Raw genomic sequence first — 20,724 nt, forward strand, 5'->3', positions numbered from 1 at the left:
AGTGTTATAGACAAGAAAATAAAATTGTCATCCTAGAATTTTATACCCAATGAAAATATCCTTAAATAGTGGTACTGCACAGACATACCCTACACAAAATATAGAAGAAATCTGTCTTCAGACAGAAGGAATGTAATGCAGACAAAATGTGGATCTACAAAATACAATGTCTTCAGAAAATCTATTTTTCCAATTTCTTTAGCTACTGCTAAAAAGAACGCAGCCCATAAGCCTCAGAATGGTCCTCTCAATCAGGACCTTGGATAGGACTGCCAAATAATCCTGTTCCCACAATACTGTCATCTCTTCACCTAGCATCCTTCCAAAGAGTGGCTGAAATAAATTGATGTCTCTGTTTGGAAAGTCAGTTACTGATATTTTACAAATACAGTGATTGCAAGAAACTCCATAAGATGGCTATGAACGTCTTGGTGACATTCTCTAATTTTATTATTATAATGCCACACATAAGTAATGCTTCTCCTCCACCCCACCAAATTCACTGAAAAGAAAGTTTAAAAACAAAGTTTTAAAATTAACCTCATGGCTGGACTGGTCCAATAAGCTACCATATGCAGACCGGTAGCCTCTTTCTCAAGACAATGTCTTGTCCTTTATTATGGTGCCACTAGACTGTCCTGAGCCTTGCTGGTTGGCATTCCCTCCTGCTTTTGACAACAGCATGTTATGGGAAATTGTTAAAATTTCTGTATTCTTATGATTATTTCCTTACATTATACTCTTCAAGTACTCTGCAGGCTATAATGAAACAATATATATTACCAGATGATCAGGACAGAACGCAAGACAGAGAACACAGGAGGAAGGACAAACATTACATTCACATGTGAATTTAGGGGAAGTCTAAAGATACCAGTATCTGTCTAAGGAAGGCAACTATGTTATGCAAAAATGACTTGTTACAAGACAACATTGTTTTATAAAAAATACATGCATTTTGTCTTTAAGATATATAGAATTGACACAACCAGTACTATGCTCTGTTTATATGAATAGTTATTTTATTTCTTTCTTGCTGAATTTCGGATGACTTTTTTGTTCCTTCCTTTATCTCCCCACTTGGAAACATTATGACCAATAACATGTTAGGAAGGAGAGCCTACTGTTTTGCAGCAACGTTGGTAATGCCTTTTAAAGCATCCGGGATAAGAACACCATATGAGAACTGCACGGCTGCCATTACTGTCATCTTGATCTAGGAAATCAGGGATTTGTTTAGTGTAAGTAGGAAAGCATAAGAAAGAAAATCTTTTCCAGCTGCCCACTAATTCAATTCAATTGAATAAACATTCACTTTATTTCCATGTGCTGGCCATGAAAGACAAGGGCAGTCAGTTTAACAGAAAGAAGAAGGACGAGCTCACTTACTAATTTGATTCGGTGGCCAGGAGTGGTACTGATTTCCCATGTGCATTCCTTCCTGCTTGGGTACTTGTCTGGCCAGTTGGGGCTGGTGATGAAGCCACTTGGACTGTGGATCTTCTGTTCACACTCAGCTGTGCCAGTAACAATAATAGCAGTCAGTATGGAAATCCAGCCCAGGATTGGTTCAGCAAGAAAGTAGCTTATTTGCTCCCTATGCTGCTGAAAAGATTTTCCTGAATACTAACTAATCACCACTCCAGTCTCTGTTATCATAGTCATCTGCTTTGGCAAACATGTTGTAGATCATAATCAGGCAATGTTTATTTTTTTGCTCACATGAAATTAAGCGTTTACAATGAATTAGATAAATGCCTAAAAGAAAATGGACTAGTTTAAACTGCTGGATCTGAAAGCTCAGATTTTAACAGAGCAAAATATATTGACAATCGAGGATATTAACACTTGGCATGTGCAAAATACTTAACGCAATGTCACAAATGATAATCAATGGATATGCCACTTTCAATTCATATTTTTCCATTAGCAGAAACATCATTTATAGCTAATTAACATCATTAAGTCATCTTATGGATCATGTATTTACATTTTCTCTCACCCTTAAAGTAAACATGTGGATACCTAAACCATAATTTTAGCTGTTAAAGTAAATTAATCCTTAATTTTATCAAAGTAAAATGCAGCACTAAGGGGAAAAATAAATGAACAGCTACTAGCCATGGAAATAGCTTCTAAACTAATTTTGAAGGCTATTTCATTCAATTAATATGAAATTTCTTTTAGGTTTTTCACAATTAAAATTACCTTAGCTTAAAGGAGACTATTCTACATTGTAAATATCACACTTCAAAAATGTTTAATGTCAAAAAAATATTTAATATCCTCAGGGTCTGTCCATTCTCTGTAACTTATGAAGCAGGCCCCTACACATCCTAGTTTAGACTGGGAATTATTTATTGTGTATTATGTATCCCATTCTAAAACACAACTAATTCTCTGATATTTTCCAAGAAATCTCTTTGGGGCAACTCTTTACTATATGGACAAAACACCTGTTACACTGCAGGACTGTGCAATAAGGGTATGATGCCCAACATAAATGTGCTGTTGTTGCATTCCCTACTACTAGATCTTTCTCTTACTTGTGGTAGGTTTCCATAGGGAGATTTGGACTCCTAGCATAGGAATACAAAAAAGAGAAGAAATTCAGCTCCTTTCAAACCATGTAGGATCATGTAGCAAGTCTTAGAATCTAGATCCTAACAGTTTTCTAAGTTCCATTATTCCTGTCCCTGCTTTGCCATATGAAATATGGAGTTTCCAGGATCTGGAAATAGCCTATAAAACAAAGCCAAGAGGCTTGCTACTAAATTGTAGAAGGTGTCCATATGATAGCAGAGGTAAAAAAAAAAATCCTAACCCCTTACTGGCAGTAAAAATGAGATTTATTAGGGATACCTAAATATCGTTCTATCTAAAAGCAAGTTTCCTATGAAATCCTTTCTTGAAAATATTTACTGTAATAAACAAAGAATTAAGGTATCTAACTTATATTTGTTACTTGTGAGCCACAGGGTATATGCATACTTTACAAAAGCTGTCTCTTTTTTCTCTGAATTATCTTCTATAACTGCATGACTATTCCCCAGCCTGTTGATTTAACAGAATACTGTACTAAGTTACAAATATCGGAGTCCTCATGGGTTTATCCTCACATAAGAAACTTAAAAGAGGGGAAAAAAATTCTGCTGGCCTATGATTCTGAGCAATATCATTGGCTCAATGAAAAAATTGAAAAAAACTGACATATGACAATATTTGAAAGGAAGTGAATGGAACAAGAGTTAGTTCAGGATATCCTGTACTAATCCAATGTTCATACAAAGAGCTGCTATCTAACTGTGATTCCAGCCAGGGACCTACCAATCTACATGTGCTAATAACTAAAGTTATAAAATCTGCTATAGTAATTCTTTCAAAATGGGCATAAATCCAATTTAAGTAGAAAATTCAGAAGCAAATCCTCAAAGGATGAAATAAGAACTGAGTAACTATTTCTTGTTCCCATCTACCTCATACTGGTTAAGGAGATAAAGATAACTGTTTTTTTATAAAATCAGAATATTATAAGGCCTAGGGGTCAAAAACTGATAGCCTACTATTGTGCTATTAGAATGCTCCTTTTTTTTCTTTTTTTGGCCAAACCCATGACTTAGAACTTTAAATGGCACAGTATCTACCATTTTCCAAATGTCTTTCCTCTGGTAGGCATTTGAGTTTGATACTCTTGGTATTTAAAGTGCCATCACTCATGTAGCACATATATGATATTCTGGGGAGGGAAATTAAACCAAATGCAAAACATTTAGCAGAAGTCAAGTTTAAATATGGAGACTGTCATAGGGTCTGTGCTACAAGAACCTGGGGATAATGTGGTGCTTTTCTGGATGCCAGATGGCATCATAGCCACTCCAATGTCTGTTACACAAAGTTATTCTAATGTCACCCATGTGTGAAGTGCAGAACCTTTAGGTATTATGAGGTTCCAATAGTATGCCTTGTATCTCTGAATGCTGCACATATTTTTTTTGACATTTGAACAGTCAACAATGATATCACTCATTGATATGATTAACTCTACTTGGAAGCAGTGCTTTACCGAAACTGCATGCAATTCTAGGTGTTAAGAAAAGAACACTCTTTCATACCTTCCTTGCAGTCATGTTTATTTTCATGCAGCACAAATCCATTACGGCACTGACACATGTAGCTTCCCATTGTGTTGACACATTCATGTTGACACCCACCATTATCCTTGGAGCATTCGTCTTTGTCTAGCAAAAAGATAACTCCACAGTTTAGTAAAGTAGCTTTGGAAACAAAGGGTATCAAAGGAAACTCTTTTAGCTGTGGTTAACACTGGCAAAGGGTAAACTAAGTCACAGCTTTCTTTGTTCCCAACATAAAACAAACCCCCCCAAATTTATAGTGTCTTAGTTTTACCCACTCCTTGTTTAGCTTGGAGCCTTGTACCATGAATTGAGTTTCTAAGACTGTTGACTCTAGGAAGACAACTTGTAACCTCTTTCACTCCTATGTTGGAGTAGGAGTTCTGAGTAGGAGAGAGGAAATGAATGAATCTTTTTCCAACTAATCCTAGACATTTATTGCCAATTTTTAAAAATAAATTTAAAATTGTGAGTAGTTTGAATAAATGCAGAACTGCATTTAAGTAGAGGGAAATCCTTCAATATATTAGCCATGGTGTAGAGACAGAGGCTAAATAAGGTTCCAAAATTTGTGTATAATAACTTTTAAAAAAATCACTCAGTATGACTACTGCAGTTGATTTTTTTTTTGTTAACTTTGCTGTTATGGTTAGCATTAATGAATCTGAACACTTCATAACCATTCAAGACAGAAAAAGGCATCATTCATTAGATTATCCTAAAGAAGTAACTTAATTTATATATTTGAAACCAATCTACTCCAGCAGACCAGTTTATTAATAAGTAATTCCCTGAAAAGGCTTTTAGTGTGCTAGAAGTAAAGGTTAGAATAGGAAATATGAGCTTTAAGGAATAGCCAAAAAATTCACTACAGGGAAGAAAGCCAAACGAGATTAGCAGGCAGTCAATCCAGTGAGAGGCATCAGCCACCATACTATGTCATTCAGCTGTCATTCCATGGCTGGCTTGTCCATTAAAGTCAAAACTGGCAGATTGCTCCTGACACACATAGATGATGACACATCACTCAGACTTTCATCACTCTCACAGCATAGAGAACAAAAAGGACACATGACAGTCATATCAGAGGTTGGCTGAATTCAAAAATTTATACTGTCAACTGATTTTTCAAGTGACAATTTGTGAGCTCACGGAGGCACACAGATAGCTAAAGCTAGTTTTGCCTTTTTATCAAATCAATATTCACTCTATGGAAATGGGTTTAGGAAAAGCATTTTTATAGAAGAATCTGATAGTAATTTTTAAGAACACATCTGTTTTCCCATTTTTGGAGACTGATTACACGACATAGCACACACATGCTTCTGGGATATATTCATGTATTGGCAATATCAGAATACTCCAAATGCATACAGGCAGTCCTAAAGTTCAAAAGAATATATCAGAATTGATACATCTATGATTTATGTGTTCTCTATCTATCTTTAACACCTCCATTTCACTTTTATTATTTACTATGTAGCTTAAGCACAATAAAAGCAGAATAAAGAAAGCCATTCTCTAAAAGAACATCAACATGTTTAAGAAATCAGAATACAGAATTAGCCTTGTAAAATTAATTTTAGGGTGATTTATAATCATTGCAAAGCCCTGTTCCCTTAATTATGTCAACAGTGAAAATTACAGTTTATGAGTTATGGATGACTTATGCAAAACGGGTGGATGGTAGGTCATAACTTCTTACCCTGATGGAGTCAGCCACTTGTATTTTCCAATTCAGTCAAGCAGTAAATGATTTTAATTAATTAATTAATTAATTAAATTTATTAATGTAACTTTCCAGAGACACTTTAGTTGAGATGCTTCAGAAAAAAATATATCTTCATGAGCGGATGTAGAAATACACTTTCTTTGTTAAATGGAAATAACCAATTTAAAATTTCTGGTGCCAGAATTACTTACACTGAAATAGTTACATATTTCCTATGAAAATGTTTATATAATGAATGTTTGATGATCTTAAAATAACACCTGAGAGACTGAACTCTAGTTGTACTATAGGTCAACCAGACTTTTGAGAATTCACTGGAAATCTAACAACTATAAGCCATTTAGTTTATAGAAAATGAGTTCACATTTGCAATTGACTAGTAAACAGATTAAGTGCTCAGTGAACCAATGGTGGCAGGGACTGCCGGAAATCATCCTTTTATCTGGACCTGTTTCTGGACCTGTTAGGATTGCCATTCATGAGCAATATAAAAATGTTAAAATACAAACATGAACACAAGTTATTATTCATGCATTTTTAAGTCCATAGTTATTTTATAATCAATGCAATTCCAGTACATAAAATATTTCTAACATTTAAACTTCATTCTAGTGGCACTCTCAAGCCACTAGGTTATATTTCTAGGAAGAATTATTTTCTTTAGATTTGGCAGAATGTATTATGATAGAATAATATTAGAACATAATATTACCACAATAGCTGTGGTAATGGTAACTAAAGAGAAATAAAGTTGAAAGTGAAATTGATTACATTACATAGTAGTTTTTTTGTAGCTAATAATTCATATTTATGTTGTTTGGGAAAAATAAATGATAATTTTAAGATAATCTTTAGAGGAAAAAGAAGGGTAGGAGAAAAATAATGATTGTCCAAGTATCCACAGTACTATTTCCCCCCTTGACTGGTGTTTCCTGACTTCATCTCCACATCTGACGGTGCCTAACATAATCAATGTCACATGAAAATTAAGAGTAATCACAATACACTACTAGAATATGTATATTCTATACATATATTAATCTAGAGTTTATCTAAAATTCAAAACTGGACTAGTGCAAACAGCAACTAAAAGCAGCAGAGGAAAGCTATCATACCCAGCAAAGTAACATGTAAAACTGTGCCTCCATGTGTCAAATAATCATTTGAGAAGAGAAAATTTCAGTAAACATTGGAATACTTAAAATTATGCACACAATTTACATCATGCAGACAAAGAAAGCTATTTATTTCAATTAATATTTTAAGTCATCTAGGGAGTAGTGAATACAGTGTGGTTATTTTAAAAATATTTATTTTATTTTTTTAGATACTTGTTTTAATAGAAGTAAATAAACTATCCTATTTAAAGTGAATTGATTTCTGATGATCTGTTGATGAGAAATAGCAACATCACAAGAGACAAAGTCCACAATTATATTCAGGACATCTTATGAATGAAAGTCATCAAACTAGAGAAAAGAGCTATTAGCAAACATGTTTATGTTTTCATTTTCTTTCCCTTTTTCCTCTTAGGACACACAAACTACAGATACCTTGAACAATGAAAATCCAAAAGAGAGAACAGAGGATGATACAGTTTTAACTATTTCTTAGACTGTTTGCATAATAAATTTAATATTTGAGAATTCTATCAATAACTCATTTGAAATTTTCCAGTATTTTCATACTATAGGCACAAAAGTTTAAGAATAGTTTTTATTAGCGAGAGAAACAAATGTTTTGCTGAGTAGAAGTAAAACATTTATTTTCTGCAGATGGAAATTAGCCTCCTTCTTTGGAATGGACTTATCTGCTTTCCATTGCTTCATGTTAGATAAAGGAAAGATCCATTATTAGGAAAGAAGGAGGTGGCATTTTCCCATCAGAGGCCTGCAGAGTCTCTCTGAGACTATCAGAAGCCATCAGTCTATGCATAATACATACTGGATGGAACTGAAGAGGCAACCTGTATCAAATTCTTGCAAGATTCAAAAATAAAAATTTTTTCTTTGCAGAAAGCTTCTTTGTCTGTAGGAAAAAGAAAGTAAAGGGTCCATGCACCAGACAAGAAACATATATGACAGATATACTCACAAGAAATGGCAAAAGATAAAATAGACCCATTCACACTCCTGCATGCACACACACATACACTCCCATGCGTGTGTGTGCATATACGTGGCACATGCAATTTTCAACACAAACCTAACAATAAATAATCATCTTCAAAACAGCACTAATAAACTAATATTACACTGTATGTTAACTAACTGGAATTTAAATAAAAACTTGGGAAAAAAAACAGTACTAATAAACTCCTTTGAGAGCTACAACAAAGACAATTTGCTCTTTCCAAAACATGGAAATATTTCAAAATCATTAATAATGAAAACTTGTCAAAATCATAGGAAAGTTTTGTTTAATTATTTGAAACTAATCACATTAACATTTACAGTTTTCTTAGGATAATATGGGGCTGGATTTCTTCTAACAATATCTACAAGCATTCCATTAGAGAGATGGTGTACAGGAGGAATGATGTAAGGAAAGAATTGTAGACGGTTCAGATGAAGAGCATGTCTGCTGAAATCATGTCAATTTGAGGTAGAAAAATCGCACAGATCATTTTATCTGACTCCTACATTTGTTACAGACAGAAATAAACTGGGAGTCAGGTAAGGTGGGTTTTATTCCATTTTTACCACTGAGCAAGTCACTAAGTCCTCCAGTACCAGATCTGTGAGAGACACTGCTCTTAAATGAGGTTTATTCTCCAAATTCTCTAATATTCACTCTAATTTAATTCTTACCAATCCACGGTTGTTTAAGGAGGAGAGAATGTTCAACTCTCATTGTTAAAGTCATGTGTTATATTTTTTTCAAATAATGAATGCTAGAATTAAATTTTTAAAAAAACAAGTTTGACAAATCTTGCCATTTTTACATGCACAAAATCCTACTAATATTTCCTTTAATTTTGGCCCGTTTAAATAAAAATACTTTGTTCTGAGTAGAATACCGTTAACCTTGCTTAACCACTTAAAATAAATAAGTTATATCACATATACCTGGGCAGGTTTGCATATTTGTGTTCAAATCCACAATCATACAAAATTGTTTGGTTTTACTATTATGTAAAGTAAGTGATTAGTGTTAACAGAAAAACAAACCTCATTCAGTTCAAAAACATAACAGTAATATATTGTTGGACCAGACTATCTTCTAGAAAATGCTTACGTTGTTTCCAATGTAGCTAAAAAACTGAACAGATACACAATTTTATATCATGTCTGAATAGCTTTACTTTGATTATCCTAATTTCCTTATTTGCTTTCATATTACTTCATTATATTGTTTTTTAAATATATCCTAAAATCAGTACAGTATATAACACTTTGATTTTTTTTAGTGGGCCTTGTGGACTTCCTGTTGTATAATACAATAACTTCTAAATGTTCAAGCTATAGCATTTTTCATGTCTAATGAAAGATTTTATTATGTTATCGTTAAGATTTTATTTTTTTTGTTATTGTTAAGATTTTAAATCAGAATTTATTATGATGGTTCTTATTTTTTTATAAATACGGAAGTGACAGAATTTGACATCCAAGAGTCATTCATCTGATCCCATTTCTTAGGTCTATAAAGTGCTTATTTAAAATGAAAAGCTATGTACAAAAATAACTAGAATCTATATTTGATTATTTTATTAAATATTTATATTTGGAAATGATGCTATAAATCTTTTATTTCACTGTACACATTAAAATCTAAATATATTTTCTTTTTTTAAAGATTTTATTTATTTATTTTGAGAGAAAGAGAATGAGAGAGAGAGAGAAAGCACATGGGGGGGAGGGTCAGAGGGAGAAGCAGACTCCCCGCTGAGCTGGGAGCCCAATGCGGGACTCCATCCCAGGACTCCAAGATCATGACCTGAGCCGAAGGCAGTCGCTTAACCAAATGAGCCACCCAGGAGCCCCCAAAAAATCTAAATATTTTTTCATGTGTCTTTTTTCTTGATGTATCACTGAGCTGCAAGAAAGTTAGAATTATTTTTTAATAACTTTCCTTTCCAAATAATATAGAATCACCTATTATCAAATATTAGTTCTTCTTTTTATTGAATCCTTGGTAATTGTTCCTGGCACAAGACTGTGGAAAAAATAGCTGAACATCTTATATTCCTTATCATGTTTTCATAAATTCACAACAACTTCTGAAATCTTTAGAATACAGATTACAAAGAGAAGCATTTAAGACTCAGTCTTCATAAGGTATCACTTGATTAACAAACACACTACAGTAACACATGTATTCAACTGTCTATAATAAGATAATCTTATTAAATAACTATAAAGTTAAAATTATTAAATTTAACTCAACACAAAATACTTGAGTTAAGATTATTAACCTCTATTAATATTTATTAACTAATTAATAAAAGAGATAACTTTAAAAGTTTCTTCACTCTCAAAGATCAAAGTCTATTAGGAAATGTTTACAAATCTAGAAATATTTGGGGTAACAGAAATATGATATGTTTTTCTTCTAAAGTTATTTTAGAGGCACCTGGGTGGCTCAGTTGGTTAAGAGTCCGACTCTTGATTTCGGCTCAGGTCCTGATCTCAGGGTCTTGAGATGGAGCCCCGTGTCAGGCTCTGCACTGAGTGTGGAGCCTACTTAAGATTCTCTCTCTCCCTTTTCCTTCTGTCCACGCATACCCGCTCACACACTCTCTCTCAAAAATTAATTAATGAATTAAAGTTATTTTTGTATTTAAATTGAAAACTGAGAGAAATTGGATAAAAACTATAAAGTACCATCTTCCTACCTTAGCACACATTCTTGGTATTTTTATATAGCAACTTTCAGGTTTGTTCTCACCACATGCTTAGCTGTATGCACAGTGTGCAGATAGTTCCATACCTAGACTTCCATTAATATTTTATCATATACAATTTTTTACATCACAAAATCATTAAACCATCTTTATGATGTAGAAAAGTCCACAAAGTGTTTGTTCTAATTTATTTACCATTTTCCCCCTGTCATACCATCAGGTTGTTTCAAATTTCTATCACTATAATAGTAGTGATAGAAAATATAATAGTATATTGAAATCCTTCTTCCAGCTTTTGAAACATTTCTTTATAAATGTGTCTCAAGAATAAGATTTCTGAAGCAACTAGAATAGTCATTGTAATGACTCTTAATTCCTGTGCTAAATTTCTTTCTAAAGAGTTTGTCATAATAAACCCAATAATGTATTTTGTCAAATTCCCCAGGAGTAAATTTTAACAAACAAAAAAATCCTTTAATTTTGTTTGTGAAATACAATATCCCCATGGTTTACACATCTACGTTCTAATAAATATAATGAATTATTTGACTTTGAACACATGATTATATATTATTACCCTTAAAGCATTATTAGATCTCTAAAATAACATTTTCAATGTGAATAGAGCCTATCTATTGAAATAAGTGATCTTTCTGGGCGCCTGGGTGGCTCAGTGGTTAAGCATCTGCCTTCGGCTCAGGTCATGATCCCAGGGTCCTGGGATCGAGTCCCACATCGGGCTTCCCGCTCAGCGGGAGGCCTGCTTCCCCCTCTCCCACTCCCCCTGCTTGTGTTCCTGCTCTCGCTATCTCTCCCTCTATCAAATAAATAAATAAAATCTTAAAAAATAAAATAAATGATCTTTTGTAATTATAATTTTGTATGATGACCATAACGACATCAGGTAAACTAAGTCTGAACTTGTTGTCATCTCTTGATAGCTCTATATTATAATGTTTTTATCTTCCCTTTCCTGAGCAAACATCTTCCCCACACTAACAGAAACTCCTGGGAAATTAAATGTAAAATTAATTTAATACTCATCCAGAACCACAGTATTTTAAATATGAATCTGACAAACTGCTGATATTTTTCAATGTACCAGAAAGAAACCCCTTGAAGTTTACACTTAATGCTAATTATCTTGGACTTTACAAAATATTAATTTAGGGACGCCTGGATGACTCAGTGAGTTAAGCCTCTGCCTTCGGCTCAGGTCGTGATCCCAGGGTCCCGGGATTGAGCCCTACATCGGGTTACCTGCTCAGCAAGGAGCCTGCTTCTCCCTCTCCAGCTCCCCCTGCTTGTGTTCCCTCTCTTGCTGTCTCTCTCTCTCTCTCTGTCAAATAAATAAATAAAATCTTTAAAAAATATATTAATCTAATAAAGAAGTGAAAAGTATATCTGTTGTTTTTCAGGTCACAAATACGTTCAGTGTAACACTTAACATGCTATTTGCAAAGGGCATGATCAGCTCTTAGATAAACCAAGACAAACTGGGGGTTTAAATGCTTTATGACACTAAGCAGTTTACTTAACTCCTCAGCTGCTTCATCTGTCAAGTGAATATAATAATGAGAATTATTATAGACTATGTATTTGGATGTGCTGGAGAACAGCATCTTCTTTATGTGCCTTCATATCTATATTGTAAGAATTAAAGTAGCATGCTTTATATTTCAATAGTATCATTCTAAAGACACAATCTATCTTTACAATTTGGAAAGTTTTTCCTAACCAATAATATCAGATAGTGAATTTTAAATATTCTGGGTAGCTTTAAATTTAATACTTTGCCACTATGTATGTAGCATGTATCTTTTTAAAAAAGTAAATATTAAATAAAAGGTATGACTATGATAAAGTAAAAGGATTGATAATATTATTAATATTATGATAAGATTTATTCGCTTTATAATTTCAATTTTTAAAAAAAATATTTAGGTGGTTCTAAAATAAAAACCTTTATCTCTAACCACTAAGTCACCTAAAATCTGTAAAACACATGATATTTATAAAATAGTGAAGTCTAAGAATGTCTTGCTTTCATCAAAATAGGATATTAAAATGCTACTTTGAATAACGTCTTAAATTAATGCCTGAGAAGAATTTTTAAAAGGCAATTAAACCTGGGGGAAGGAAGGCAAGGAGAATAAGAGAGCCAAGATCCCTTGTATTTTGAATGTCCTTCTGTGTATGACTTGGACCTCAATGGAGCTTGTGAACCATTAACTTCAATTACTTTGAAAACCCCAAACAAACCCTAGGCACTGTAAATCTCATTAATTTTAAACACATGGGGATTGGAATAAATGGACTTTGAATTAACTCAATCCAAATTACCTAATATTAAAATATAATTGGAATTCAGTTGCTTTAAATTGCCTGCCAGTCTGAAAGGCAGATTGCTATACTAAGGTTTATTGTAATTTTGTCTGGTTTTGAAGTTTCAGAATAATATCTTTATAAGTAAGGTCTGATTCCAAAATTAGGAAAATAAAGGAATTTCACTGGTGTTTTCATGTATTTCTTTAAATTTGGGGGACATTTTATCAAATTTCAGCTCTAGCCAAGGGAAATTTTACTATGAGTTGGTTAAACAAAATATTAAATTCCAAACAGAAGTGTCAATTGTTTAGTGTACCTGATAATCTATTATTTTTAGTAGAATTGTAATTTCCATATATGTAGTTTTCATTCTATAATCCTTTCTATAGTGATGAGGCAAAGAATGATTTTAATATCAGCTTATCAATAAATGAAAATATAATCATAAGAGGAATAAGAAATATTTGCTAGATAATAAGAATAAAAAATATGTTGCTAAAATCAGATCAGGTATTCCAGAAAAAAAGATAAATCATTTTGAAACAGGCTGCCACTTTTTGGAAGTCTGGTATCATTATCCCAATACACTTATAAGTCACTGTATGAAAATATTATTGTAAAAATTTGGGGTTATTTGCACTAGCCTTTATAATATTTGTTTTTATTAAGTGTTTGACAGCTATATTTCATCAGGTCCCCAATTATTAATATTCTAATTATAAGTAAAAGTATTGTTAGACCTAGGATAAATGTGCATGCATTCTATGTCCCTCCAAGTTATATTTACAGAAAACTATGAAGAGTAGATAACAATGAAAGACAATCCACCTTCAAAGGCCACGATACGCACATGCAGCATGTGAATACTGATACCTGAGAAGAAATGTGCCTTGAAGCCCTTCTTGGATACAGTATTGTCAGATCTGAATTCAATTCTCATATTGTTGAACTGAGATGTGATCACATCAGGCACTTCAGCGCCACAAAATTTGCCATGCAACTTAGACTCAGAGGAAAGACCACTCCAAATCTCCACATAATCGTATTTGCAAACCTAGAAAAGACATGGTTATGAGAGCCACCAGATTTTAAAGTATCAGATGATTGACATTTATTTTTGAAAAATTCATCATGTTTTTTCCCTCTTTATTCCTCTGGTAGTCAAACTGGAATTAATAGGTAAAGAAAAAAAAATCAGGGAAAGAGTCCAAATATGAGGCATATGGCATGAAAAACAGATTAGAGAATTTTGCTCTGAATATCTCCAAGAGATGTATATACCAATGTGTGCTTGTTTACATGTATTTACAGCATATATCTTTTCCAAAAAAATAGAGTTTAGGAGAACTGAGATGCATATTTGTTGAGATGATGGTGCTGATGGTTACAAGAACAGTATTTGCTGACTTTAAAAAAAACTGTTTAAATTTTCACTAGGAACTGTGAAAGAACTTGTCATGTACTGTCTTATTTAATGCTGACAATAGTGACATGAAATTGATACATTTAATCTATGAAACAACCATTAACAATGGAAACATTCTTTTCTATGGTAAAGATGAGAAAACTGAGGTTCAGAAATTTCTAAATAACTAGTCCAAAATTATACTTATCATATGGGGCAGTTCAGTGAAAATAGCATGGAGTTTGGCTTGGTCTGGTGCTGCCTTCCAGAAATACTATGTTCTAAACAGAAGAGCATCCTTAGGAAATTTCAAAGGAGACAGACACTGGAGGATACAGTAAAAAGGATACTTTGCCTTTCATATTTATCAAGCAAATAGATATTTCTTAATTTCTTGGAGCTGCCAGGTGCTATAAAATTACTCTGGAGCTATGCTGCAGGATTGCAAACAAATAAAAACTCTATGTGGTGGAATGGAGAGGGGAATTCACACTACAATGAAGTAGACTCATTCTGGTTTATATGTAATGCACTAACAACACCAAAATGGAAGAATCTAAGTGAATGCCATGTATTCTTCAGCAATTTTACAGCCTCTAACAAATGTTTCCATAATACATTTTTCTAAAGTTCCAAAAGAGTACATTCTAAAGAATACATCTTGCATGAATGACCTTATTACATAAATGTGTAATTAGCAAGGTTTAACAATGCATATGATTGAACCCTGGGGCATGATCTGTACTTTGCAATATGTCAACTCAAATTACTGGTTCTTGTGATATTAATTAGGTGATAAATAAGCAAAATGTTGTTAGGAAAAATTTTTAAAAGGTCTTCTATCCACTTTGTTACAGCTGCAACATCTATTTAGAGAGAGCTCTGACATAGGGTAGGAGAATGTTACTGAGGTTAACGTTGTTTGACGTCATCTTTCTTTTTGGATATCAATATAATAACTAAAACAATGAAGTTTTAACTGAACCCAGTAATCTATAAATCAAGTTTTTGCTCATGCCTTTATTTTAAGTAACTAAGACATCAAACCACAAAAATACACAGAATTTTGTAAAAGCCTTTCATATAGTAACATCATTCTAAGTTTAAGAAACTTGGGATATGTTAGAGAGTTTGTCAAGGATCCTCCCAGGAAAAAAGACCACCACCATGGGAAAATGCTTTCAGAATACAATGACCCACTTATTTAAAACCATCTACCCTCCTTCCTCCTGAATATAAACTTCCAGCCTTCCTAGTAACATCTATCAACTAATGAATCAAAATCTCATATCAGTCACAGCTGAATGCTTTAGGGAAAATGGAGAGAGTAGAAGTCACTCAAGACCAAGTTCATGTCAAATCACAGAACTGGTAGGGAGATTACCATATTCAAAAAAGGTTGCTCCTATGAAAACTTTTCTAAAAATGCTATAAAAATATTTTCTTCATTTCAATATTTCTCTAAATTTCAGGTAATTATTAAAGGAAAATGGTGTTTCATGTGGACAAAGTATGTTAGAAATATAAATTGCAGTTTTTGCCATCATAAAACTTAACACATGATGTAAGGAGGATCTCAAAAGGTCCACTGAGCTCTAAAATTGTATAATTCTCTGAAATATATAAGTTCATCACATTTTAGACTTTAATTTTCTTTAAGGAAACACAAAAGTCAGCAATTTCTTTTTACCTCAAAGCCATTAGTAGCACTAAAAAAAAATGCACATAAGTGCCTTGACTATGATAGAATTAAGAGAAAAAAAAGTCATTAAAAAGAGGTAAAGAAAAGTAGGAGGGGGGAAAAGAAGCAAAGATACATATACAAACACAACATGATGGTATAAAATTCACAAATATTACCAACAATTATTGTTCAGGAGCATAGATATATTTCTGTTTTTTCACTTTTTTACAAGTGTTCAACAGATATATATCAGAGACAAAATAATTTTTGAGTTAATTTTATCATACTTAGAAGTTTTAAATCATGTTCATTTTAAAATAAGCACAAAAGTCATTGGAAGAAAGGATATGGAAATTAGAATAAGAAAAGAAAAGAAAGTAGGAAAGTTCAAACAAAACTGAAATTAAGCCAATGTCGACCAATCATACAAAGGACACAGTTCTGAAAGTTCTCCTTTCTAGGCTTGACATTCCATTTGAATTGTGTGTGTGCACTAGCACATAGGAATTCTCAAATAAATGATTTCACTTGTTTAAATGTGGTCACCTGACAGAAAACTGGACCTTCATTACAATAAGTTATATTTTATAAAGGAAAGATAGTGTCAATTAAATGCATCTTTGTTGAGATTAAAAATATACCAGGTTTCTCCTAAGTGCCTATTTTTGTTATGACTCAACCAGTGGATTTTGAATTTTGACAGACTAATTGATTTTTTTTTTAGAAAAGTCTATGTGACATGAAGCTGACCCTAATTTTTTCATAGTTCTTTCATAAATCAAGAAATTGTTGTATATTAATACACTAAGTAAAACTCCTTCTGGATAATTTTCAATCTCCCAGAAATAGTCTAAAATATCATCCAATGCCAACAGAAATTACAAGCAGTTGTAGAAATGAACAGTACAGCAAAGAAAGACTGTAACATCTATATGATTGTGCTACTGAAATCAATCCTTCTTTCCTTCCTTCCTCCCTCCCTTCCTTCCTTCCATCCTTCCTTCCTCCCTTCCTTCCATTTACCAGTCTTCCCAAAACACAATAGAAAAAATTGTATTTATTATTCACTTACTTCATTGCCCTCCAACTCAAAAAACTCAAACTTCATAGAAATTCTGTATTGGGTTGGTGCAACCACCTGCCACACACAGTTTTTATTAGGAGGATACTCCTTGGGCCAGCCTGGAGTGGTTATGGTGCCATTAAGCTTGGTAAGAAGTCCGCCACAAGCCGCTAGAAGGAAAGAAAGTGACAAGGTTTTCCCCTGATAGAGTCATCCCCTTCTTAGCACCTTTCCATTGATAACCAAATATCTCAGCATTGAATTTCAACCATCTTCCAAATTTTTCAAAATCTAGAAAGCTGCAGTCACTGTTCCTTAGTTTTTAGTACAACTATTTTAATTATCTAATCCCATTCATAAGGTGTTAATTCGTAGCTTTGGACCTAAGCAAATTATGGTTGTAACATTTCAGATCACTTTAAAGTTGGAGAAGCAATATAAAGAAAACCGGGTGTCAGTTGTCTTATCTTTTAAATGGGTATAATAATATCTACACCATATGGTTGTTATGAGAATTAATGGAAAGGTAAGCATAAAGCACAATATAGTCCAATGTAGTGAGACCAAAATTAACTGCTTATTTCTTCAAATTCTTGCTCCCCAAGATAAGCAACTCTTGGAGTTACCTGAGCTAGTAAGCAAAATAAACTAGAGTAAATAGGTCATTTTATTTTTTGAAAACTCCATTTAACAACTGTTTTCTTTCCCTTTTGAATGATCTATTTAAAAGGGGTACTATTTAAAATGTTACTTCTCTTCCTTATTGTTAATGAAATTAGCAAAATAAGGGTATCCAAAGCAAGTTAAGGAAAGAGAACCTATATTGTACAAGGTTTGTAATTAATTCCTAGGGAGTCAAGAGTTACCTAAAGTAACTGGTCTCTTAATTTTAATTGCCTTTGTGTATATATATATGTGCATGTATGTGTGTGTGTGTGTGTATCTATATATATATGTACATTACTGTATTTATAAATGTATTGTAAAAATGACCTGTACTTTCACATTTGCCGCTTTTTGATGAATTATTATAAAGTAAAATAATTATTTTCAGGCACCGCACAGAACGAATCATCATGCTACTTTGTTATTGTCAGGTATACAATGTTCTCTGTTATAAAGATACTACATTGCCTTCATAACTGTGGCTATTTTATTCTAGTACAGAGAGCAGATTAGTAGTTTAATAGATATAATGGAGACTTTTGCCAAAGAGAAAAGTTTAAACTTTTAAGAAGAAACATAGAGTCTCTGACTTTTTTATTTAGGTCAGTTAAGGGTATGGCATTTATTCATTAAGCAAATAAGTCTGCCACCTTTTCCACCATTATGTCCTGTATTACAGATACAGTAGAGAACAAGGTGCTCATTTTCGGGGAGCTTACATTTACATTTTTGTGGGAACCACCAAAAGTAAACTTAATAAATACGTAACTATAAGTAATGTTAAACTGCTACAAGTTCTATGAAGATGATTTTGGCAGACATGTTGAGAGAGTTATGAACAAAGGAGGAATAGAACAGAGGAAGGAAGATCAGTCCATTTATATTGTAACTTAAGTATGGGGCCCATAATAGAGTGGAGCAGGGGAACTGAGGAGAAAAAAAAGAAGCAGCTTTAAATTCTGAAGGAAGAGTTCATAAGACATGGTAACAAAACGTGCAAGAAATACCATCTTAGAACGTGCAGAGGAAATGGAGAAAACATAGCAAAATCTCTTTGTTTATGAATCATTTATTAATAAAACACATTTAACTCCTGCTTTATGTTTGTGCTAGAAGGTAGAGGTACAAAAGCAATTCAGATTCAGGATTCTGTACTTTAGTAAGGGAGACGTACCCATAACCTAGGCTAAGAAAAGGTAAAAATAAATGATGGATGGATGGGTAAAAATCTAGATCTAGACAGAGATAAAAATACAAATATATAGAGAGATGATATAGATTATAGAGAGAGCAAAAGGGGGGAGAAATGCATACAAATATAGATATAATAAACAAGGTGGCCTGGTAACCGGAGGAGGAAATGACTGATTCTGTAACAAGCACCCAGGCAAGGTTTCATGTTAACTATGACTACAAACTGAGTCTTATCAGTTGAGGAGAGAGGTTACTGTAGAGGACAGAGGCAGGCAGAGGGAAGGAGAATGACAGGTATTAAAGAAAGAAGAATGGGGCATTGGAGGTGGGGGTGGGGGGTGGGGGTGCAGGTTCATGCAGGGAGCTCCATGTGCAGATGCGACCCTACCTTCACAGCTCCTCTTGTCAGGTCCCAGCTCATAGCCGGGCTCACACACACACTGATAACTGCCCAGTGTGTTCAGACATCGCTGCTCACAGCCTCCACGGTCAGGTTTGGCACACTCATCTTCCTCTACAAAGATGGCACGAGGGGTAGAGAACAACCAGATAGAGTATTGTGTTTTACATACTAAGGTGTAAAATTTTCTGAAAATATGACCCTTAATAACTCTGGATGAAACGAAGACAACTGATTTCTTCAACAAAGGAGCAGGAACGATTGATTTGCAAGCCCTTGATAGATGGAATACAAGAATTCACGTCACTTCAATCTAAGAATTGTATAAGAACCAGAAGGACTAAAAACTTAATAGCAATGCCAACTGAAGATCATCTTATCTCTGACAGGTATGTGAGGTTTCTTTTTTTTCTAATTTTAAGGTCAAGGGAATCCTTATGACATAGAGAATGTCCAGAATAAAATAGAAAAACTTATTGAAAAAACAGCTTCACTTGTTGATTTCATAGTATAGTTTGCTAGATATCCTGAAAAATGCTTTTAAAGAAATGCCATTATTAAGAAACAGCTTATGGTGAATATAAATGGAAAGAAAATTCTGAAACCCACTGGACCTCTTTAAATTTAAAGTATTCGGCATTTTTTATATAGACATCTTGATCCAGGAAATATAAAAATTCCATATTTTGTAAATACACACACTATTTTATTATATGTGGAAACATAAAAAGTATATATGAAAAATATATGCTATTAAAACAACATATATGACAATGTATTCCCTAATCTCAATCCCCAGGAATAACCTAGTGTGAGTTGAGAAAATAGCAAACAATATTCTCTGGAGAAATTCTGCACTGGCCAATCTCCAAACATTTTTGATAACCAAATATATAAGCATCACAGAGGGGACGCTTGATGGTATGTTTCTTCTACTATAAAATACTACAGAACTAATGCATGTAGATGTACATTTTAATAAATACTTTGAATACATCTAGTAAAAATACCAGGGTTCTCTGCCTTTCAAATCATATGGTGAATACCTAAGTAATTCTCAGGGAAACCCATTATACTGTTCTTTAAATAACGAAAGTGTTGGGCTATTAATCACAGTAAATTTTGACATACACAACTAAATCCATCATTTATTCTATAAAAATCAGTGTAGAGAAAATTTTGTTTTCTCTCCCCATAAAGAGGTTTTTTTATTATGTTATGTTAATCACCATACATTACATCATTAGTTTTTGATGTAGTGTTCCGTGATTCATTG

The 20,724-nt window shown here is 33.3% G+C and overlaps 1 protein-coding gene across 1 annotated transcript in view; it reads right to left on the reverse strand.

Moving 5' to 3' along the window:
* TLL1 (tolloid like 1) overlaps positions 1-20,724 on the reverse strand; it is a 213,443-nt gene that overhangs the window by 20,784 nt on the left and 171,935 nt on the right. The window contains exons 14-18 of the mRNA XM_028104406.2: positions 19,437-19,562; positions 17,198-17,358; positions 13,910-14,090; positions 4,113-4,238; positions 1,390-1,517 (exon numbers count right to left, since the gene is read on the reverse strand). Coding sequence (XP_027960207.1) covers positions 1,390-1,517; positions 4,113-4,238; positions 13,910-14,090; positions 17,198-17,358; positions 19,437-19,562 — 722 coding nt within the window. The remainder of the gene's footprint in view (positions 1-1,389; positions 1,518-4,112; positions 4,239-13,909; positions 14,091-17,197; positions 17,359-19,436; positions 19,563-20,724) is intronic.

Source organism: Eumetopias jubatus, unplaced genomic scaffold (assembly GCF_037043125.1).
Source record: "Eumetopias jubatus isolate StellerSeaLion01/CBP00866 unplaced genomic scaffold, mEumJub1_p1.0 scaffold_2, whole genome shotgun sequence".
Classification (NCBI taxonomy): domain Eukaryota; kingdom Metazoa; phylum Chordata; class Mammalia; order Carnivora; family Otariidae; genus Eumetopias; species Eumetopias jubatus.